This window comes from Leguminivora glycinivorella, chromosome 2, assembly GCF_023078275.1.
Source record: "Leguminivora glycinivorella isolate SPB_JAAS2020 chromosome 2, LegGlyc_1.1, whole genome shotgun sequence".
Classification (NCBI taxonomy): Eukaryota; Metazoa; Arthropoda; class Insecta; order Lepidoptera; family Tortricidae; genus Leguminivora; species Leguminivora glycinivorella.
In genome coordinates, this window is record NC_062972.1 from 34,574,824 (window position 1) to 34,598,404 (window position 23,581).

The 23,581-nt window shown below is 57.3% G+C and overlaps 2 protein-coding genes across 2 annotated transcripts; both read left to right on the top strand.

The window, feature by feature from the left end:
* The first annotated feature begins 647 nt into the window (after positions 1 to 647).
* On the top strand, positions 648 to 2,862 carry LOC125239613. Its single transcript, XM_048147230.1, has 2 exons — positions 648 to 1,629; positions 1,757 to 2,862. Exons 1-2 carry the CDS (start codon positions 648 to 650, stop codon positions 2,860 to 2,862), a joined length of 2,088 nt encoding a protein of 695 aa, XP_048003187.1.
* Positions 2,863 to 18,162: 15,300 nt separating this feature from the next.
* On the top strand, positions 18,163 to 20,940 carry LOC125239636. The gene is made up of 3 exons (XM_048147261.1): positions 18,163 to 18,731; positions 19,018 to 19,804; positions 19,852 to 20,940. Exons 1-3 carry the CDS (start codon positions 18,163 to 18,165, stop codon positions 20,938 to 20,940), a joined length of 2,445 nt encoding a protein of 814 aa, XP_048003218.1.
* The last annotated feature ends 2,641 nt before the right edge of the window (positions 20,941 to 23,581 follow it).

The following is a 23,581-nucleotide window of genomic DNA, read 5'->3' on the forward strand; positions in this document are numbered from 1 at the left end:
CCCCTTTAAAAAATAGCAAAACATGAGTGGTCAACGTAGAGTAAAACTACCCCAGGAGGTCCCAATCCTCTGTGTCACCACAGAACGGGAATCCCGTACTGTGGTGACATGCCGCCCGCCGTATTCTGGGGGGGCACACCACTCGAGGACCATCACACCAAACGACTCTGGCAAGCGACCAACGGACACCGATGCTCACGAACTGGAACTGTTGTTAAGGTTACGAGGAGGAGGAGATGCTGAGGAGGCAGTGATAGAGCCCTCCCCGAAAACTGCTCATGGAGGAGATGCAGTCAGCGAGGAGGAGGCGGGCACCCCGTCCTCACCTGGGCTTGCCCTGCCCTCGCCTAGGCCCGTCCCGGCAGGGTACCGCCCACTACGGGACGCACTCGGGCGTTACATACGCTACCCCGCGTCCGAGACGGTAACGGGGATGGAGGATGCGCCTGTGCCTACAGGTTTCAGGCAGTTCGTGCGTCCTTCCACCCCGAGAACGAGAGTTTTCAGCGGGAGGATGCCCGGCCCACGCGGAGTCTCCACGCCGTCACCCGAGAGGGAGGAGTTTTACTCCCCTCAAGGCTGGACGGACGAGACCTGTTTGGAGGGGTCTCCCCGCTGACACCGGCGACTCGGAAGGCTCGGTGGACATGGGTCCCCCGAGGGCACTGGAGGAGCCCTCGACCACAGACATGGGCCTGAAGTTCTGGGGCACGAGACCCGACAAGCGGCCCGCGGATGACATAGCGCTGTCTTCCGGGTCAGAGAGCGACGCGGGAGCCGTGGCACCGCTGACCAGCACTGCCAAAAGCGGCAAGAAAGCTAAAGCGGGGAGGCGCCAAAGTGGCCCTAAAAACAGGACGGACCCGCTGGGCCAGGCACCCATCGTCCTGGTCGAGCGCTTGCCGCTCAGCTCCATCTCGCACTTACCGCAGCAGGAGACGGAAGTGACCGAGACCAGCCCCAACTCCTTCAACACGGGTGCCGAGTCGGACTCGGCGCGGAGCGGGGGCTCGACGCACGACGCGGGACTTGCCCAGGCGAAGCGGGAGCTTCACCGCCTGAGGCGAGAGGAGCTCCAGCGCAAGGCCGAGCAGGAGCTGGCAAGCCTCACGCGGTCGCTGGCGCCTGGAAAGTCCCCTAAGAGTGGCGGGACGATCTCGGGCCCACCAGACACAGACGGGGCGGACAACAGTGCGGCGTCGCTCCACCAAAGGGTGAAAAACAGCCTCAAGACGGTGGAGTTGGTGGCCACTGGGTCCGCCAACCTAAAGGGGACATTTGTACGGGCCCTCAAGGTGGCTGTCGCGTCAATCGGGGAAGCGGTCGAAGACCTGAAGGAGCTTACTTCCTCCGAAGAGACGCGACGGCTACAGAGGCAGAATGCCAACTTGAGGGTGGAGGTTAAGGACCTGCGCTCCGAAGTGGAGGAGCTGAAAGCGGAGCTCCGGGCCCACTTCAAGAAGCAGGCCCCGCCCTCCTCGTCCCTCCCCAAAGAGGCACCACAGCCCGTCACTGTCCCCCCAGGACGTTCCGATGTGGACGAGCTGGTCGGAGCAGTCGCGGCCAGGGTAGGGCGGATGCTCGACGAGAGGCTCGGAGCTCTCGAACGCGACGGCAGGCTTTTGCCAGGTAAAACTGGGCAGCCCCCACTGGCTGCAGACAGGGGACGACAGGCCGCGCAAACGGCCACAGGGGGAAAACGGGAGGGTCAGCGCCTACCCGGGGTCCCCCAAACTACACCGTCGAACCCCAAAAGGGCGAAAAAAGGGCGACAAAAAGAAAGCCAAGGGTAAAGGAAAGGGTAAGAAGAGCGCGCCGAAACCGTCAGCGAAGGCCACCGCCACCGAGAGTCCTCTTCCACCCGCTGCCGAACCCCCCCGGCCAGCGGCCGCCACATCCACTGACGAGGGCTGGAAGGTGGCGGTCGGCGGCAGAAAAAAGAGGAGGAAAGCAGCAGCAGCGACCAGGGCAAGGGCGCCCCAGCCGGTACCGCAGCGGGCGAAACCCAAAGCCCGGAGACTTCGCCCTCCTCGCTCGGCAGCTGTGGTGCTAACCCTACAGCCGGAGGCCATTGAAAGCGGTGTCAACTACGCCCAGGTGCTCTCCAGGGCAAAGGAGACAGTTAACCTGGAGCAGTTCGGCATCACCGCCTTGAGATTTAAGCGGGCAGCCGCTGGTGGCAGGGTACTGGAAATTCCAGGTGCTGCCAGCGGCGAGAAGGCTGACCTGCTGGCCGAAGCGCTAACCGAAAAGCTGGGGAGCGACGTCGTCAGAGTCTCCAGGCCGGTGAAGTGCGCGGAGCTGCGAGTCACCGAACTCGACGACTCAGTGTCCCCTGGCGAGGTGGTCGCTTCGGTCGCTAAGGTCGGTGGCTGTGCGGAGGGCCAGATCAAGGCTGGAGAGATTAGGCAGGATGCCTCTGGCCTCGGCACGATCTGGCTTCGCTGCCCAGTCGTCGTAGCCAAGAAGGTGGTGGAGGCCGATCGAGGGCGACTCCAGGTAGGGTGGGTCCGGGCAGCGGTAAAACTGCTGGATCAGCGTCCCATACGGTGCTTTAAATGCCTCGAAACGGGGCACGTGCGGGCAAACTGCACCAACGACGCTGACCTCAGCGACGCCTGCTACCGCTGCGGCAAGCCCGGCCACAGAGCGGCTGCCTGCTCGGAGGAGCCACGCTGCGCCAAGTGCGCAAAGGAGGGGAAAAAGGCCGACCATATGCTTGGTTCCAAGGCGTGCCTAACCTCTGCCCCGAAAAAGGCGAAATCGAGAGCTGGAGCCACCCGACGGGCCCCATCCCAGCCCAGGAAGTCTCCAGACATCGTTATGGAGACGCAGGAGGTGGACCCAACCAACGTCGAATAGGATGGCGATTCGGGTCCTCCAGACGAACCTCAACCACTGCGCCAGGGCTCAGGATCTCTTGTTCCAATCCCTGGCGCAGTGGATGATCGGCGTTGCCGTGGTGGCCGAGCCATACTCTGTCCCCCCCCCGGGACGACTTCATGGGCGACATGGACGGATCGGTGGCACTGGTGACGAGAGCGGCAGCTGGTGTTCCTCCGCCTACCGCCGTAAAAAAAGGGAAGGGGTACGTGGCGGCGCTATGCGGAGAAATATGGTTCGTTGCAACCTATTTCTCCCCAAACCGCTGCCTGGCCGACTTCGAACAGTTCCTGGGCGAAGTAGGGGAGCTAATCGGGCGGCTTCTTCCGCGTCCCGTGATCGTCGCCGGAGACTTTAATGCGAAGTCCACAGCCTGGGGTTCTCCGGCGACAGACGCGAAGGGCGCCACCCTCGAGGAGTGGGCTGTTGCGGCGGGGCTGGCCTTGCTGAACGAGGGAACGGCACACACGTGCGTGCGGCAACAGGGTGGTTCCATCGTGGACATCACGTTCGCGAGCGCCGCCCTGGCGCGCCGTGTCCAGGGATGGGAGGTCATGGTGGGGGTGGAGACGCTGTCTGACCACCGGTACATACGGTTCGACGTCACCACCCCCTCGGCGACCTCTCACAACCCAAGCCGGATGGACCCGGTCGGGGGTGGCCCAAGATGGGCACTCACCAAACTCGACCGGGAACTGCTCAGGGAGGCGGCGATAGTGGAGGCCTGGCTGCCCGCACAGGAGGGAGCGGTGGTGGTAGAGGCGGAAGCGTCCTGGTTCCGAGGGGCCATGACGCGCGTGTGTGACGCGTCAATGCCCCGGGCCAAGCGTCCGCCGCCGAAACCGAGCGTGTACTGGTGGTCCGCCGAGCTCGCGCAACTGCGCGAGGGCTGTGTAGCCGCGCGGCGCCAGTACATGCGCCAGAGGCGGAGAAGGAGGCCCAGCGAGGACGAGATCCGCCGCTCCTACGAGGCGTACAAAAACTCCCGGGCAGAGTTTTCTATGGCCATAGGGAAGGCAATTGAGGCGAGTCGTGCCGAATTTCTGGAGACCCTCAATGCCGACCCGTGGGGCAGGCCATACAAACTTGTCCGGAGCAAGTTACGCGCGTGGGCGCCGCCGCTGACCCAATCGCTCGAGCCGGACCTCGTGGACCGAGTGGTCGCAACACTCTTCCCCGAGAGGGGCCCGCACACACCACCTGCCATGGCGCCCCTGAGGGCGGAAACTAGTGAGGAGGCTGCAGTCCCACCCGTCACTCCCGGTGAGCTCTGCGCAGCTGTCTATCGGCTCAGGGCCAAGAACACGGCCCCCGGGCCCGACGGCATTCCGGGTCGTGCTTGGGTCCTGGCCATGGACGCCCTGGGGCCAAAGCTTCTGCGGCTGTTGACGGCATGCCTGGAGCAGGGCCGCTTCCCCAACGAATGGAGGACCGGGAAACTGGTTCTCCTTCGCAAAGACGGGCGGCCGGCGGACTCCCCAGCCGGATACCGGCCCATTGTCCTGCTCGATGAGGTGGGCAAGCTCTTTGAGCGGATAATCGCAGCTCGCCTCATCGGGCACATGGAACGCGCAGGGCCGAACCTGGCGGACCAGCAGTTTGGCTTTAGGGGGGGGCGGTCGACGGTGGATGCGATACTCCGGGTGAAGGCAATAGCGGAGGAGGCCGTTTCCCAGGGTGAGGTTGTCTTGGCGGTGTCGCTAGACATCTCCAACGCCTTCAACACCTTGCCCTGGGAAGTCATCAACGAGGCTCTGCGCTTTCACGGAGCGCCGCTCCATCTGTCGCGCATCGTAGCCGCCTACCTGGAGGGACGGGCGATCGTCTGGCCAGGGCGACGGGACTGGGGTCGGAGGCGCATGTCGTGCGGAGTTCCACAGGGGTCGGTGCTGGGACCACTCCTGTGGAACATTGGCTACGACTGGGTCCTACGGGGGGAAAACTTGCGTGGAGTCGGGGTAACTTGTTACGCCGACGACACGCTCGTGACGGCCAGAGGACCCAGCTACCGCGACGCAGCCGTTCTGGCGACGGCAGGAGTCGCCCACTGTGTGGCCCGCATTCGGCGGTTAGGGCTGGAGGTGGCCCTTGCGAAGTGCGAGGCCATCTGCTTTTACGGCCCGCGGAAAGCGCCCCCAGCTGGGGCCCAGATTATCGTGGGAGGAGTTCCAATTGCTGTCAAGCCGACACTTTTGTACCTCGGTGTCGTACTTGACAGCAAATGGAATTTTAAGGCGCACTTCGAGCGCCTCGCGCCGAAATTACTGCGTGCAGCGGCGGCCTTTGGGCGTATACTGCCCAACCTGGGGGGGCCCAACGCAATGTGCCGCCGCCTCTACACGGGCGTGGTGCGCTCGATGGCGCTCTACGGTGCCCCAGTATGGGCGGATGCCCTCAGCAGCCACAACATCGCTCAACTGCGGAGACCGCAAAGAGCAATGGCGCTGAGGGTAATCCGAGGGTACCGCACGGTGGGCGCGGATGCCGCATGCGTGCTAGCCGGGTGCCTGCCCTGGGACCTCGACGCGCGAGCCCACGCAGCACTGTTCCGCTGGCGTGCGGAGGCACGAGCCGGGAACAACCCACCGGCGCCATCGGAGGTGGAAAACCGGCGCGAAGAGCTCCAGGGCGAAGCGAGGCAGATGTGGGTGCACCGGCTGGAACGGCCGAGGGCCGGCTCCCGCACCATAGAGGCGGTTCGCCCAGTCCTCCACGACTGGGTCGAAAGGCGCTCCGGGGTGCTCTCCTTCCGACTGACGCAGGTGCTGTCGGGGCATGGCTGCTTCGGCAGCTACCTGCACAAGGTCGCACAAAGAGAACCGACACCGGAGTGCCACGCGTGCGGAGCTGGCGTAGACTCGGCCCAGCACACACTGGCCGAGTGCCCGGCATGGGAGGAGGAGCGGCAGCAGCTGATGGCCCAGGTGGGGCCAGACCTCTCGCTGCCGGCGGTGGTGCGGGCCATGGTGGCCAGCGAGGAAGGGTGGGAGGCTCTGCTCTCTTTCAGCGAGCACGTCCTCAAGGAGAAGGAGACGGCGGAGCGCGAACGGGAAACCCAGGCCGAGGCAGACCCGATGCGCCGCCGTCGCACAGGTCGCAGGCGTGCCGCTCACGAGCGGAACCTGCCACCCTAACGACAGCTAGCGGGCGAGGGAGGCATGAGAGCGCCCTCGCCCACAAACACTAGCTCTCGAGCTGGAGAGCGCGACCCTGTGTCCGGGAAGCGCTCCCAAGGCGAGGATCGGTCGGCTCAAAGCCCGACCAGGGGACGGATCCTGTCGCAGGATGGCCGCTGCGGGGCCGCGGACGCATTGCGCGAGCTTCCCCGGGACCCCGCACACAAAGCGGTGAGAGGACACCGTGGGGTTTAGTGGGTAGGGGGGCCTCTTTACAGCCTCGAGCCCCACATAACCGACCGGGTCGCCCACCACCTCAGACCCGGCGGTATGCGTAAACGCATTCCCCACGTAAAAAAAAAAAAAAAAAAAAAAAAAAGGTTAGGTTAGGTTAGGTTAGGTTAGGTTAGGTTAGGTTAGGTTAGGTTAGGTTAGGTTAGGTTTTTTTTTTTTTTTTTTTTTTTTTTTTTTTTTTGCGGTGAGGGAGAAGATACTCATGTATACCGCCGGCCCGTACCGACGGTTATGTCCGACTCAGCTGGGAATGGTGCCCAACCGCCTACGGACTAAAAACTCCCCCACTTCGTGTAGAGTGTCGTATGTTTTTGTTGGGTGTGTGTTGAGTGTAGCTGGAGTGTTTGAATGAGTTTGAATTTAGGGATAGTTGGCCCTCGCTAATGATACGGGCGACCAACTATCCTAAAAAGGTTTTAAGGGGGCGAGTTCTGCCGCCCGACCGCCCGCCCCACGGCAAAATCCGTGAGTGCGGGCGGCCGCCCGGCCACCGCCCCCCTGCAAGAGAATTGAAATAGGCTAAAAAGAGTTTAGGTAAACAAGGTTTTGATGTGATAGTACTGACAGGAGTCCGCAATATCGACTAACGTGAGTCAATCGACACCGCAGACCCCTGCAGCAAAAATAATAAGTGAGTATGTACATTTTTAGGGGGGGGGATATGTACTGCGGCCGCCCGACCGCCCGCCTCACGACAATGTTCAATGAGTGCGGGCGGCCGCCCGGCCGACGCCCCCCTGTAAGTTATTAAATTGATCAATAAATACATTGGTTCAAATAATGTGATGATACAAATGGTGGACTCAGGGAAGTGCAGATAAACTAAACTAAATCAGAAACATACATTATGAGCAATTTACAAGTTTTAACAGATTAGTTATACAAATTTGAATACAGGTTGAATGCAGGTTGTACAAGTGAAATTGTCAGTAATACATGTAGCAAAAGTTGATGCAAACTTATTCATTTATTACGCCTATACTGTTTCATAATCAATACGTGATTTGATTCTGTCCATCATAGACACCATTCTGGGACAATACGACGATGTAGCGCTGTGTGCTACATTAAACTTGTTCTTGTCTTCAGACTGTTGCCTGTTGTGAGCATCGCAGTTGTGGCATTTGACTTTAGCTTGGTCTTTCTGATGGGGGCAGGCTTGATATTCGTGTCCAGTTGAGGCACAATATGAGCATATGATTTCTTTAGACTTACAGTGCTTTCTTGTATGCCCGTACTGTAAACACTGGAAACAATGGAGTACAGGGACATGCTCTTCCGCATGTACACGTATGTGATCGATGTTTACCTTTCCAAGTGTGAGAAATGCTTTGAAGGTGGTAGGTGTAGTCATCAGAACAGCGTTATACAAACGAGGGTTCTTATTACCCTTCTTGAAATGAAATTTAATGTTGTTCTTTTCGTCAATGGCCTCTTTGATTGTTGGATTTTGGTTTGTTATTACACCAATAAGTTCATTGACCGGTACGTCAGCGGGCACTCCCTTGAGTACAATCATGGGGCGTAGGGTCTTCGACGTTTCAGCTGTTATGTCTGCATCCGCACTGTTCGTTTTAGATAGCGCTATGTCGCGTTGCTGTTTGTTGCTAAATTCGATACGAACTTTGCCATTGGATATGAATTTAGTAGAGGTTGGTGCAAAGTCCGTATCGCGGAATGTCACTACTTTCCTCCAGGCTTGTAGTGTTTCGGCTGCTCCTTCACCAGCCTTTTTAGAAGTAATGACGATGGCAGGTTTCGTAGTCTTCTGCGGGGATTCCGTAGTTGCAACGACAGGTCTGAGCTTAGCGGGCCTCTCCGTTACAGCAGCGTACGTAGTTTTGTTAGGTATTTCTACCAGTGAGCGTAGTTCGCGCTTGAGAGAGAGAATTTCCTTTTTTATTAGATTGGTTGTATCATTTTTGATGTCTTTAATCAGTGTCTCAATATTAGAAGGTAGTGGTGGTGGCGCCAACGTAGGCGTAGGCGGCGGCGGCGGCGGCGGCGGCGGCGAAAGTAGCGGCGGTCGCAGTGACGGAAACGGCAGAGGTGTTGTACATGCCGAGGCAAGGTATGTTGTCGGAGTGTTGATCATATCTATAATTTGAGTGTTTTGTGGAATAATTCTCTCGTTAACAACAGTCCCCAGCTCAGTAACGAAGCGCTCAGTCTCTTCCCTGATGTTGTTAGCACACGTTATTACGGCTTCCTTGTTTTCACGCTTAGCGTTCCTGTCAACTGGAAGTAGGTGCTTGATTTGATCAGTTTGTCGGCAGATAGTTTTGTAGAATCGTTCAGAGCGGCTTGTTGTTGTTTTTGCTGAGGGAGAGCGTGGTGGAGAGAAGGGAAGCTGAGAGCTTGCTTCGGCGTTAGATATAGGCGGCGGCGGCGGCGGCGGCGGCGGCGGCGGCGGCGGCGGCTGCTGCTGTGGTGCTGGCGACAGCGAGAGCTGTGATGGCGGCAATCTCATAGACGTGAAGTCAGTTTGAGTTTCAATGGTGTTAGTGGTGGTAATGGTTCGCGTGTTTGCCTCCATGACGTCCCTTACTCGCCCTTGCAAATCCTGTTCAGGGTCTGTTTGCACGGCTTTCGACGAGACGTCCGTAGGTGTGGGAGTTCTATTAAGAATGTCCCGTATTTGGGCACGCATTTGTTTTGCGTAACTCGCATAAATGTCGTTGACATTCTTTGCTGCGGTTTTGATTTGACGCTTGTTTTCGATGGTAACGCTCCGGTGATTTTGCGTTGTTTCAAGGTTTTCGTATATGATCTTGACCTCTTGATCTAAGTCACCAGCAAGCTCATCAATCAGTTCCAGCACCGGGTGGATATTTGTGGCGTCGTCCATAGGCGACGACATATGTTCTTGTTGCATGGGTGTACCCATCGGTGTACAGTATAAGTTATCTAGGTAATCTAGATCAAAATTAAGGCTTTCTGTACTCATTTTAAAATATTATGTTAATATACTTAATTATAAATTATCCGGAATTAAATGTTAATCCTTTCAATACAATTTAATTTATGAACAATGTCAGTATTCACTGGAGTTCTACAAACATGTAAGTCAAACACGCAATGTTTACGCAATGTTAACAAATATAATATACTTAATCTACTTACTATATTAATAATTAGCTGAAATTGGAGTTTTTACAAAGAATTTCAAATTATATAAAATCTATTTGTGTTTTGTAAGAGTTATTGTGTGAACAATGTATAAATGATATAAATGAATTAGATTTATACGATAAAGTAAGTGAAAGTTGCGGAATTTAGACTGGAAAAGGTATTTCGTGAAGTTAATTTAAGAAAATTTTTAAAGCTATTTAATCTAAAAAGTAGGCATCACACAGCTACAGAAAGTACCTAAAAACTATTTTTTTGCAAGCATTTACACAATTCAATCAAAAAAATTTAGAAAACTTGGCTAGGGAAAAAGTCGTTTTCAGGATATTATTTACGTAACTCGCGGCGAGATTTCGCTCCCGCGCGACAAATAATTACTTTTCTCGGAAACTATTACACATAAAAATCTAAAATTACACAAATTTGTTGTTTATGATATAGCGCAACTAGTGGTATAATAAAAACAATATGGTATCACTGCAGATTAAGAGAAATTAGACTTCGAAGTTGAGACTTCCTGAATATCCACATACAAAGTAAAATATTTCACAAACTATTTATTCAATTTTAATTCTGAAAACTGCTTATGAGTCCTTAAGGTATGTAGAAAAGAATAAGAATGTCAAAAATAGCCGCACACTAGTGTAAGTCAATTTCAGGTTATTGCGTCATACTAGTTTTTGATGTTTATCTCAGTTGTTTTTCATGGGAAAATTACGAAATTTTCACAGGTTATAGTACTAATAGAAACACGCACGACCATATATAATTTAATATATGTTACAGATCTAGTTTTGATTTTATAGAGGTTTTTATCACTTTTTAAATGTCACTCACACGAAAAATGTTAATTGTACTTACATGTGGATTTTCCGAATAAAACTATTACTATATTTGTGAAGTACACACACTACGGAGTCTTTTGATATGTAAATCAAGTACGTATCACTAAATTTTTTTTATCCAATTTAAGAGTGTCACTTCGCCGCGGCGGAGAATTTGTCACTTTTTTGCTTATTTTGCTTCACCACATTAACCGATCACACAGATTTTTACACAAGAGGATAGCTGGGAGTAGCGCGCACAGTTTGATATATAACACATAAGGTTTTGGTTGAAAAAACCCACAACTTTGAATTTTCGACCGCGGAGCGACGTGGAAACGATGCTTGCGCTTGGGCGCGGGGCGCGCGACTGGTTAGGTTAGGTTAGGTTAGGTTAGGTTAGGTTCCCCTTCGACGTGTTGCCACCTTGCCGTGGTGAAGGGGCTTGCGTGCCTCCAGGACCCTCAGGGCTATGCCGGACAGGGCCTCCCAAACCGGACAGGCCTGAGGCGAGAGGCCAGACTAAGAGCAGCACACGGGGGGCGGCTCCGCGTGTCCCTCTGAAGTCAGCAGAGGGCACAGTGCGAGCTGCCAGGTGTCCCCCCGGGATGGAGTCGGGGCTCTATGAGCTACCGGAGGCGTGCCCAGGCCGCCTGGCGCGGCGTCGTGGCTACGGCCACCGTCGGGCAACCCGCAACCCGCACTGAGCGGACCGGGGGCCTCCCTCACTGAAAGGAAGGCCAAGTGGAGTAAACCACTATAAAAATCCCCAATCCCAAGGTCTGCGGCGTGCCGATGGGATGCGTGGCTGGGGGGAGCCCAGTCACAAGCGCCGCGCAAGGGGGGCATACCCCGGTAAAATAGCAAAAAAATGAGTGGTCCTTACACAGTAAAACTACCCCAGGGGGTTCCAATCCTCGGTGTCACCACAGAACGGGCATCCGCACTGGATTCCCGTACTGTGGTGACATGCCGCCCGGCGTATTCTGGGGGGGCACACCACTCGCGGACCATCACACACAACGACTCTGGCAAGCGACTAACGGACACCGATGCTCACGAACTGGAACAGTTGTTGAGATTGAGAGGAGGAGGAGATGCGGAGGAGGCTGTGACCGAGCCCTCCCCAAAAAATGCACACAGAGAAGGAGATGCGGTCAGCGATGAGGCAGCGGGCACCCCGTCCTCACCCGGGCTTGCCCTGCCCTCGCCTAGGCCCGTCCCGGCAGGGTACCGCCCACTACGGGACGCACTCGGGCGTTATATACGTTACGCCACGTCCGAGACGCTAACGGGGGGAGGATGCGCCTGTGCCCACAGGGTTCAGGCAGTTCGTGCGTCCTTCCACGCCGAACCGAACGCGAATCTTCACGGGGAAGGTTCACGGCACCCGCGGAGTGGAGGCGTCCATGTCGCCTGAGAGAGAGGAGTACTTCTCCCCATCAAGTCTTGACAGACGCGACTTGTTTGGCGAAGGGGCGGCCGACACCGGCGACTCGGAAGGCTCGGTGGAAATGGGTCCCCAAAAGGCGCACGCGGCGCCCTCGACCTCAGACATGCCCTCGAAGTTCTGGGGCTCGAGGCCCGAGAAACGACTTGCGGATGAGCTCGTGCTTTCTTCCGGCTCAGAGAGCGACGCGGGACTCTTGCTGGGCACTGCCACTGCCAAAAGAGGCAAGAAAGGCAAAGGAGGGGGGCGCCGCACCGGCCCCAGAAACAAGCCTGATACGCTGGGCCAAACACCTATCGTCCTGATCGAGCGTATTAGTGTTGGCGATTCCAAGGGTCGGTTCGTATCTGGATCGGCTCCTGAAGAATCAATGGAAGCCCCGGAGGAAACATCTAAGGGAGATACAGATTCAGTGGTGAGTGTGAACACTGTAAACCAGGAGGAGCCAGGCGCGTCCATTGCGTCTTGCGCAGATGTTAGTCGTCAACCAGTTGCACGAGTACAGCGACTCTCTGATTCTGAGTCCTCAGTAGCAAGCATGCGTACAGTGGCTTCGAAGGAAAGCCTTAAAGGCAAATATTGGAAGAAACCTGAGAAAAGGCCAGCAGATGAGCCAATTCTTTCATCCGACTCAGAGAGTGATTTTGGAGCACTAAGCGAAGGGTCAATGTTAAACGATCGAAGCAAATTCCTGAAAGCAACTCCAAAACGGGGTAGAGGCCGGACTACAGGCTCTGGAAAACTCCACTCTGGGACAATTGCTGAAATAGCACAAGAAAGGCAAACACAGGCAGACAAAAGCGTGACTGCCCTGAATACGTCGGCGGAAGCAAAGGCTCGGAAAAAGGCCGAGCGATTGATGAACCAGCAGCTCCCCACTAATATTCAGTTTAAGGAACAAACGTTGGCTGCAATAACACAACATGTACAGGATGCCCTTAGTGACATTATACACGTGGCCAACACCTCAGGCCACCTAAAAGGGACCCACCAGCAGAAGCTCAACGCTTCAGTAGCGGCTATTGGCGGGGCTTTTGCTGAGGTGAAGTCCCGCACTGCTACGGAGGAAGTTGCTCGCCTGGAGGCAGCGAATACTCAACTCTCATGGCAGCTAGCAGAGTTGCGGAAACAGGTCGACGAAATGCGGAGCCAGCCTGCAGCGGTTCCTGAGGTGGACATTCGTCGGATCATGGAGGAAGTGTCGCGAGCTACTCACGAAAAGTTTAGCAATATGCTTAACGCCCGTATAGACGGGATTGAAGACCGTCTTCTCCCGGAACCTCGGCTACGGCCCGCCTTGGCAGCGGACCGCCGAGTAGCAGAAGTGGCTACGGACGGGCAGTCAGAGCAAAGGCCAGATCCCGCAAGGTCAGAATCTCTACCTACAGCAAATCCGAGTGCTTCCATGCCTGGCAACAAAAAACAACCCCCTCCAAAGTCGGCCAACAAGCAGAAGAAGGGCAAGCGTGTCAGCCTCGCGTCCCAGGAGGCAGCTGCCGCTAGAGAAACTCCCACAACAACAGCCACTGATGCGGTTCCCGCACCTACCAAGCAGAAATGGAGTGTTGTAGTGAGCAGAACACCTAAAGGCAAGACGGCAGCAGGGGCACCAACTGCTCAAAAGGAAAAAGTGGCTAAAGCCCCTAAGAAAACCACTAAGAAGGCAAAACTGAATCCTCCGCGCACGGTCGCTATCACAATAACCCTAAAGCAGGAGGCAGCTGAGAAGGGTGTCAAATATGAGTCACTCCTAGCTGAGGCCAAGAAGCAGATTAAATTGGAGGAAATTGGAATCGCGTCCTTGCGCTTCCGAACTGCGGCTACAGGTGCTCGAATGTTGGAGCTTCCTCCTAACACCGAGAATGCCGAGAAAGCAGCAGACGAGTTAGCCGACAAACTCCGCGTGGTTCTTGGAGAAGATGCCAACATTCAAAGACCTGCGAAACGCGCTGAAATACGCGTTACCGGACTGGACGATTCAGTGACATCTGAGGAGGTTGTGGCGGCGGTGGCCCAAGAAGCGGGCTGCACAGCTGAGGCCATTAAGTCGGGCGTAATTTCGTGGAGCCAGAGTGGTTCCGGGTCGCTCTGGCTGAGCTGCCCCGTGGTAGCTGCTAAAAAACTAGTGGAAGCTGGAAGACTCAAAGTGGGATGGATTTCAGCACGGGTAGTGCTGCTAGAGGCCAAACCACTACGTTGCTATCGCTGCCTAGAAACTGGCCACGTTGGTGCTAAATGCGACAGGGGCGTCGACCGTAGCGACTTATGCTATCGCTGTGGTACGCAAGGCCATTTAGCCCGGGACTGCAAGGCAGAGGCGTGCTGCGCCATATGCAAGGCTAATGGGAAGCCGGCTGGTCACTCTATTGGGGCCAAAGGATGTCTGGCTGGGAAACCCAATGCCCGGAAGCCTAAGACCGGAAGTAAGAAGGCAGAACAGGGCCCGGCTGCCCCTCTGCCTTCACAGCCACCCGCTGTCGAGGAAATCATGGACACCGCATAATATAATGGCGCTCTCATGTATGCAGGTGAACATCAACCACTGTGCAAATGCCCAGGATCTTATGATTCAATCGATAGCAGAGTGGCAAATAGGAGTCACAGTTGTATCGGAGCCTTACTTCATCCCTGACCGAAACGACTGGGTCTCAGACCATAACAAGACCGTAGCTATTATAGCCCCTGCTGCAGCGGGATCCCCGTCCTTTGAGAACACCGTGAAGGGCCGGGGATTCGTGCTCGCCGTACTAAGTGGTGTGGCCATTATCGGCGTCTACTTTTCGCCTAATCGCCTTCTGGCTGAGTTCGAGCAGTCCCTAACAGAAGTCGGTGCCTTGATTCGACAGATATCTCCCGTCCCTGTGATAGTTGCTGGAGATTTCAACGCCAAGTCGACGGCGTGGGGGTGTCCAGCGACAGATGTTCGAGGTGACGTGCTGGAAGAGTGGGCTATTTCCCTTGGATTAACCATACTCAACACTGGATCGGAAAGTACATGCGTGAGGCCGCAAGGCGAGTCCATAGTCGATATCACCTTTGCGTCCGACGCTCTGGCCCGTCGGATTCAAAATTGGAGGGTAGAAGCAGAGGTGGAATCGCTTTCCGATCATCGCTATATTCGGTACGATCTAACCACTCTTCCGGTCACGGGAAGGAATGTCCGTTTCGCTGCAGGGGACAGTCCAAAATGGATATTGGGGAAACTCAATAGAGAGCTAGCAAAAGAAGCGGCTATCGTGGAATCATGGGGATCAGTCAACGAACGTATTAACACAGAACTGGAAGCCGAGAGCCTAAGCAATGCGTTAGTCCGCATCTGCGATGCGGCGATGCCGAGGGCAAAACCTTTCATCCCGAAGCGTCAAGTGTATTGGTGGTGTCCAGAACTCCGCGCATTACGGGACGCATGCGTGGCGGCACGCCGCCGTTACACTAGAAGCAGGAGAAGGCGCAACCGAATCCTAGAAGAGGAGGACCTTCTATACGCCTCATATAGGGACGCACGCAAGACGCTGCGGACGGCTATTGCGCAGGCCAAAGAGACGGCATGGGAGGAATGGCTGGAAACGCTTAATAGAGACCCATGGGGTAGACCGTATCGGGCTGTACGGCAAAAGCTCCGACCCTGGGCTCCCCCATTGACCAGCAGTCTCCAGCCTGACCTCGTAGAGAGAGTCGTCAGTGCTCTGTTCCCAGAGAGGGGTGAGTTTGTGCCGCCAGACATGACACCGACCACAAGACCACCGGAAGTAGTTATGGAGGTGCCGCCAGTAACTGACGCAGAGCTCAGTGTTGCGGTCCAAAAACTTCGATCCAAAAAGACTGCTCCCGGACCAGACGGTATACCAGGCCGCGCACTAGTGATCGCACTCAGCGAACTGGAAGAAAATATTAGATCGCTTTTCACGGCATGTCTAAACCAGGGGCGGTTTCCTAGTAGGTGGAAAACGGGAAAGTTGGTGCTCCTCCGGAAGGATGGACGCCCACCCGATCAGCCGTCAGCATACCGCCCCATTGTGCTTTTAGACGAAATGAGCAAACTATTTGAGCGTATACTGGCTACGCGTCTTGCTAGAAGCCTACAACCGGGGTTGAGCGACTGCCAGTACGGTTTTCGCCCTCTCCGCTCCACACTGGACGCAATAGATCACGTCAGGACCTTTGCAGAGGAGGAAGTTTCTCAGGGTGGTGTTGTGATGTCCGTTTCCTTGGACATCTCAAACGCATTCAACACCTTACCCTGGGAAACCATAAAGGCGGCCCTGAAATTTCACAACGTGCCGGACTACCTACAGCATGTAGTGGCGGATTATTTTGTTGGACGTGCTGTCGCATATCCGATAAGGGATGGATGGGCAAGACGGGCAATGTCGTGCGGTGTTCCACAGGGTTCGGTGCTGGGGCCGCTCCTGTGGAACATCGGATACGACTGGGTCCTACGCGGGGCCACTTTACGGGGGATTAGCGTATCTTGTTACGCTGATGATACCCTCGTGTCGGCCCGTGGCAGGACCCACAGAGAGGCCGCCTATCTAGCCACAGCAGGGGTAGCACAGGTGGTGAACAAAATACGGACGCTCGGCCTAGAGGTCGCATTGCACAAATCGGAGGCCCTAGTCTTTCATGGACCTCGCAACAAGCCGCCAGAGGGAGCTCAGATCATTGTCGGAGGAACTTCCATCGCTGTCGGGTCGACGATGAAGTACCTGGGACTCGTCCTCGACGGCAGATGGAAGTTCGAAGCTCATTTCCAACGGTTAGCCCCGAAACTAACAGCAGCAGCCGCAGCGCTCGGGCGAATTCTTCCGAACCTGGGTGGACCTGGAGGAGCCTGCCGACGGCTTTATATGAGTGTGGTGCGCTCAATGGCTTTGTACGGAGCCCCGATATGGGCAGACACCCTGAGACCTCGAAGCGCGGCCATATTGCGACGACCGCAGCGGGCCATAGCTCTCAGGGTGGCCCGAGCGTACCGCACCAATTCACACTCAGCAGCCTGTCTGCTAGCCGGGAGCCCGCCATGGGACCTAGAGGCTGCGGTTCAGTCCAGCGTCTATTGGCGGGTGCAACGAGCAAGAGCAGCTGAAAACTGGCCAGCCCCCAGGAAGTACGCAAATGGCGGGAAGAGGCACAAGAGGTCCTCTACGTGCAATGGGCGGAGCGTCTAGAGATCCCGGGAGCTAGCCGGGACTTGGTGGCAGCTGTACGACCGGTTCTACAAGAATGGGTCCAGCGTAAACACGGTACAATCACGTTCCATCTCGCACAGGTCCTAACAGGACACGGCTGTTTTGGGAAGTACCTGTGCGAGATACTGGGACGGGAGCCATCACCGGCGTGTCACCACTGCGGAGGACAAGCCGTGGACACGGCCAAGCATACACGCGAGGAGTGCCCTGCGTGGGCGGAGCCTCGCGCTGCCCTGTCCGCGGCAATTGGAGGAGACCTCTCACTGCCGGCATTAATCCGCTGCATGGTCGGCAGTGACGAGGCATGGGCTGCTGTGACCTCCTTCTGTGTCACAGTCATGACGCAGAAGGAGGCCGCAGAAAGAATGCGCGAGGATGACGCGGCTAGCCTTCCTCAGCGCCGCAGAAGGCTGGGCAGGCGGCGTAGAGCCTATGCAGGCAGAATGCTGCCGCCCTAAGGAGAACCTGCGAGTGATGGGTCGGGAGTCCTGTCACTCGCGTGTAGAGGTTCTGAGCTGGAAGGCCCTCAAGTGTTCCGAGGTGCCTTCGGCGAAGTAAATTGCCAGAGCAGTACGGAGGACGGGCCCGCAAGGGCAACGCTGAGGGGGTATTGGTGCCTTACAACCATGTTCCCAAAACCCCCTCTCAAAAGCGCGCGGCGGAACACCCCAGGGGGTTTAGTCGGTGAGAGTCCGACATACCCACTGGCTTTCTCCCGGGCCAGTGGGATCCATAACGGATTCCCCCTGGGTCAACAAAAAAAAAAAAAAAAAAAAAAAAAAAAAAAAAAAAAAAAAAGGTTAGGTTAGGTTCCCCTTCGACGTGTTGCCACCTTGCCGTGGTGAAGGGGCTTGCGTGCCTCCAGGACCCTCAGGGCTATGCCGGACAGGGCCTCCCAAACCGGACAGGCCTGAGGCGAGAGGCCAGACTAAGAGCAGCACACGGGGGGCGGCTCCGCGTGTCCCTCTGAAGTCAGCAGAGGGCACAGTGCGAGCTGCCAGGTGTCCCCCCGGGATGGAGTCGGGGCTCTAGGAGCCATCGGAGGCGTGCCCAGGCCGCCTGGCGCGGCGTCGTGGCTACGGCCACCGTCGGGCAACCCGCAACCCGCACTGAGCGGATCGGGGGCCTCCCTCACTGAGAGGAAGGCCAAGTGGAGTAAACCACTATAAAAATCCCCAATCCCAAGGTCTGCGGCGTGCCGATGGGATGCGTGGCTGGGGGGAGCCCAGTCACAAGCGCCGCACAAGGGGGGGCATACCCCGTAAAAATAGCAAAAAATGAGTGGCCAAGACATTGTAAGATTACCCCAGGAGGTCCCAATCCTCCGTGTCACCACAGAACGGGCATCCGCACTGGATGCCCGTACTGTGGTGACATGCTGCCCGTCGTATTCTGGGGGGGCACACCACTCGAGGACCAATACCAACGACTCTGGCAAGCGATCAACGGACGCCGATGCTAACGATTTGGATTTGTTGCTGAGGCTGCGTGGAGGAGCAGATGCGGAGGAGGCCGAGATTGAGCCTTCCCCGAAATCTGCACATGGAGATGGAGATGTGGTCAGCGAGGAGGCGGCGGGCACCCCGTCCTCACCCGGGCTTGCCCTGCCCTCGCCTAGGCCCGTCCCGGCAGGGTACCGCCCACTGCGGGACGCGCTTGGGCGCTATATTCGATACACCGTGCCTGACACACAAACGGGAGCGGAGGATGCGCCTGTGCTCCCAGGATATAGGCAGTTCGTGCGTCCTTCGACTCCGAACCGAACGAGAGTTTTTACCGGGAGGAACACCGGCATCCGCGGAGTGGAAGCGACTCAGTCGCCTGAGAGAGAAGAGGAGAGAGAAGAGTACTTCTCCCCCTCAAGGCTGGACAGACGTGACCTGTTCGGCGAGGGGAGGCCGACACCGGCGACTCGGAGGGCTCGGTGGAAATGGGTCCCCCAAAGGCGCAAGCGGAGCCCTCGACCACAGAAATGTGCAGGAAGTTTTGGGGCTCGAGGCCCGACAAGCGGCCCGCGGATGACCTAGCGCTTTCCTCCGGCTCAGAGAGCGACGCGGGAGTCGGGACACTGCTGTCAGACACTGCCAAGAGGGGCAAGAGAGCAAAAGGGGGCGTAAAATTGGTCCTTTTAGTAAGACCGATCCGCTGGGCCGAACACCCGTCGTCCTGGTGGAGCGCATCCGGCTCGGCTCCGGTTCGCGCTTGCCGCATGGGACGGAAGTGGCCGAGGACACTGCATCCCAACTGCACGCTACGGGGGATTACTTAAAGGCCCGCGAGGCCACCAATAAGGAGAAACGTGAGGAGCTGCGGCTTCGCGAGGAAAGGGAGGCGGAGAACTTCTGTCGGTCTGTCGCAACCCGCCAAAGGGGACTCTCTGAAGCGTCCACCGAGGATCGGGAGGGGAGTCTCAATGACCGAATAGATGCCAATCTGAAAGCCATCAAGATGGTGGCCGACAAGTCGAGCCATCTTAAGGGCACCTTCCAAAAGGCCCTAAAAGATTCGGTCAAGGCGTTAAAGGAAGTTTTTGAGGAGCTCAGGACACACTCCGTGTCTGATGAAACGCGACAATTAGAGGCCGCAAATAAGCGCCTCAAAGCGGAGCTAGCAGATGTGCGTTGCGAGCTTCGCAAAATTCGCGAGGACATGGAACGGCTCCAAATGCCGCGTTGGGACTCACCTCCCTCAAAGGCAATAGACAGGGAGGCGCCGCAGCCCGCCGCTGCCCTCGGACGTCCCCATGTGGACGACCTGATCGGGGCAATCACAGTTAAGGTGGGACGTATCCTTGACGACAGACTCGGAGCCTTGGAGCGAGATGGCAGGCTTCTGCCAAACAAAACAGGACAGACCCCACTGGCAGTAGATCGGGGACGACAGGCCGCGCAAACGGTCACACCGGGGAAAGCGGCAGGGGTCACGCCTTCCCGGGGCCCCCAAATTTTACGGTCGAGCCCCAAAAGGGCGAAAAGTCAAAGAAGAAGAGAAAGAAGGCGAAATCACAGCCCACTGCTGTCGCTGGACCGTCGGCCCCAAGCGGTCAGCAGCCGCCACCCCCTGCACCTGGGTCCTCGGACCAGCAATGGACTTCAGTGGTGAGTAGGAGCGCGAGGAGGAGGGCCGCTGCACAGTCGAAGACGCAGCCCCAGGCAAACACAAAAAGGAAGGCAGCGAACGAGAAGGCTCAGGCAAAGGCAAAGACACGTAGTAGAGGTCTTCGCCCGCCGCGATCGGCAGCTGTGGTGCTGACGCTGCAACCGGAAGCGGAGGCAAACGGCGCAACGTATGCCAAGGTGCTGGCCGTAGCAAAGGAGAAGGTCAAGCTAGCTGATCTGGGCATTTCCGATTTGCGTTTTCGGCGGGCAGCCACTGGCGCACGGATCCTGCAGCTGCCGGGTGTGAACAGCGGTGAGAAGGCCGATAAGCTGGCAAGGGAGCTGGCGGAAAAACTGGGAGAGGAAGTCCGAGTGTCCAGGCCGACAAAGTGTGCGGAGTTGCGACTATCCAACCTGGATGACTCTGTGACGTCGGAGGAGGTAGTCGTCGCCGTCGCTCGAGCCGGGGAATGTACTCAGGATCAGGTCAAGGCAGGGGAAATCCGCCGGGATCACACTGGTCTTGGTACAGTCTGGGTACGCTGCCCGGTCACGGCGGCAAAGAAGGTGTCCGACGGTGGTCGTTTCCTGGTTGGATGGTCTTCGGCACAGGTGAAGCTGCTGGAGCCCAGAATATTACGCTGCTACCGCTGCCTGGAGGTTGGGCATGTCAGGGCGCAATGCCAAGCGCAAATAGATCGCGGCAGTCTGTGCTACCGATGTGGAAAGCCGGACCACAAGGCGGCACAATGCTCGGCCGAGCCCCACTGTGCAGTGTGCGAGGCATCGGGTAAGTCGGCAAGCCATGCCCTGGGCTCCAAGGCGTGCACTGCCCGAGCACAGAGGAAGGATAGGAAGACTCGCGATGGCCCCCCGGCCCCTTCGCAGTCCTCCCAGCCGGCCGCAACAACACCCGCGGCCAGCAATGCGTTGGGGGAAGCAATGGCCGCTGAATAAATAATGGCCATCAGCTTCCTGCAGGGGAACATCAACCATTCCGCCAGAGCACAGGACCTTGTGTACCAGAGCCTGGCGGAATGGCAGATTAGTGTGGGGGTTATTGCCGAGCCCTACTCTGTCCCACCTAGGGACAACTGGGCTGGCGACTTAGACGGCCTAGTGGCTATTGTCACCAATTCGCCCGCCAGTCCCACGCCGCCCCAAAGAATAGAAAGGGGCCGTGGATACGTTGCGGCCTGGGTTGGTGAAATTATGCTGGTGGGAGCGTACTTCTCGCCGAACCGGACTCTGGCCGAATTCGAACAGTTTCTGATCGAGGTCGGAGCTCTGATCGGCAGAAGGCGGCCGGGCATGGTGCTCGTAGCTGGGGACCTTAACGCGAAATCCACTGCGTGGGGATCGCCGGCAACGGACGCCCGCGGGGCTGAATTAGAGGAGTGGGCAATATCGACTGGGCTGGTCGTCCTCAACCGAGGGTCGGTCAACACGTGTGTGCGGCAACAGGGTGGCTCCATCGTGGACGTCACGTTCGCGAACGCTGCCCTGGCGCGCCGTGTTCGAGGCTGGGAAGTGTTGGAAGATGTGGAGACGTTGTCGGATCACCGATACATTCGGTTTGAAGTCTCCACACTTCCAGTCAACCCGATCGGTCTGAACCGGCCTTTGCAAGGGGACGGCCCGCGTTGGGCAGTCAAACGCTTAGACCGGGAGGTATTGCTCGAAGCAGCCGTGGTGAAAGCCTGGCTGCCAGCCGTCGAAGCCCCAGTGGAGGTTGACGCGGAAGCCGAGAGGATGGGGAGTGCCATGGTCGAGGTGTGCGATGCTGCGATGCCGCGAGTGGGCCCGATACCTCCTAAACGTGCTGTGTACTGGTGGTCCGCTGAACTTGCGCAACTGCGCGAGTCGTGTGTTGCTGCGAGACGCCAGTACACTCACTACCGAAGGCGGCGTATCCGAGACGCGCCAGAGGAGGAGCGGCTGTATGCAGCGTACACGACGGCCGTCAAAGTACTGCAGGGGGCAATCGGCAGAGCGAAGGATCTGGCAGAGAAGGAGATGTTGGAGACTCTGAACAACGATCCGTGGGGTAGGCCGTACAAGATGGTGAGGCGCAAGCTTCGCCCTTGGGCGCCACCGCTCACGCAGAGTCTCCAACCACAGCTCCTGGAGCAGGTCGTTGATGCCCTGTTCCCAACAACAACAGACGAGCACACACCTCCACCCATGATACCCCCCAGAGGGAGGGTGGCAGACGAGGGAGACGCGCCGGAAGTAACGGAGGCTGAACTGGGGGCGGCGGTTTTACGACTCCGAGCGAAAAGCCACACTGCCCCTGGCCCTGACGGAGTCCCCGGCCGGGCCTGGGTCCTGGCTCTGGGCCCACTTGAGCCGCGTCTGAGGGCGCTATTCAGCAGCTGCCTGGCGCAGGGGCGGTTCCCTCGTTCCTGGAAATCAGGAAAGCTGGTCCTCTTGCGCAAAGAGGGGCGGCCGGCTGACTCGCCCTCAGCTTACAGGCCGATAGTGCTCCTGGACGAGGCCAGCAAATTGCTCGAGCGCGTGGTGGCGGCTCGTTTGAACCGGCACCTCGAGGAGGTGGGGCCAGACCTTAGTGCCTACCAATTCGGCTTCCGTCGGGGCAGGTCCACCATCGACGCAATCGCGAGGGTGAGGGCTCTGGCGGATGATGCAGTGTCCCGGGGCGAGGTGGTTGTGGCGGTGTCTCTCGACATCGCCAACGCTTTCAACTCCCTACCCTGGGAGTGCATCAAGGCGGCACTGAGGCGTCACGTTGTGCCTGGGTACCTGAGGAAGACGGTGGAGGACTATCTCACTGATAGAACCATCAGGTACCCCACCAGCGGCGCATGGAGGGAAAAAGAGCTGTCGTGCGGTGTTCCACAGGGGTCCGTCCTAGGGCCGCTCCTGTGGAACATCGGGTACGACTATGTGCTATGGGGTGCATACCCACCAGGAGTCGGCGTAACTTGTTATGCCGACGACACGCTGGTTACGGCTCGTGGGAGCACCTTCAGGGAGGCGTTGGTTCGAGCCACTGCGGGAGTGGCGTCTGTAGTGGCTCGCATTAGAAAGCTGGGGCTTGAGGTGGCTCTGAACAAATCCGAGGCCCTGTGTTTCCATGGGCCCCGGAAAGCCCCTCCGGCGGGTTCCTGCTTGGTGGTGGGTGGGACGTCCATCGGCATCAAGTCGACAATGCGGTACCTAGGCATAGTCCTTGATAGCCGGTGGACCTTCAGGGAGCATTTCAAACGACTTGCTCCCAAACTAATCGCGTCGGCGTCGGCTCTAAGTCGGCTCATTCCCAACGTCGGCGGACCAAACGCGGGCTGCCGGAGGTTGTACGCAGGAGTGGTGCGGTCGATGGCCCTGTACGGGGCACCCATTTGGGCCTATTCCCTGGACGCCCAAAACCAGGCCCAATTGCGGAGGCCGCAGCGGGTCATGGCGGCCAGGATGGCGAGGGCATACCGCACTGTCTCCTACGAGGCAGCGTGCGTGCTGGCGGGGACCCCACCCTGGGACCTCGACGCAGCGGTGCTGGCCGACATATACTGGCGTGTCACCGAAGCGCGGGCCAGGGGGTGTATCCACTCTTGGAGGAGGTTAGACGGTGGAGGCT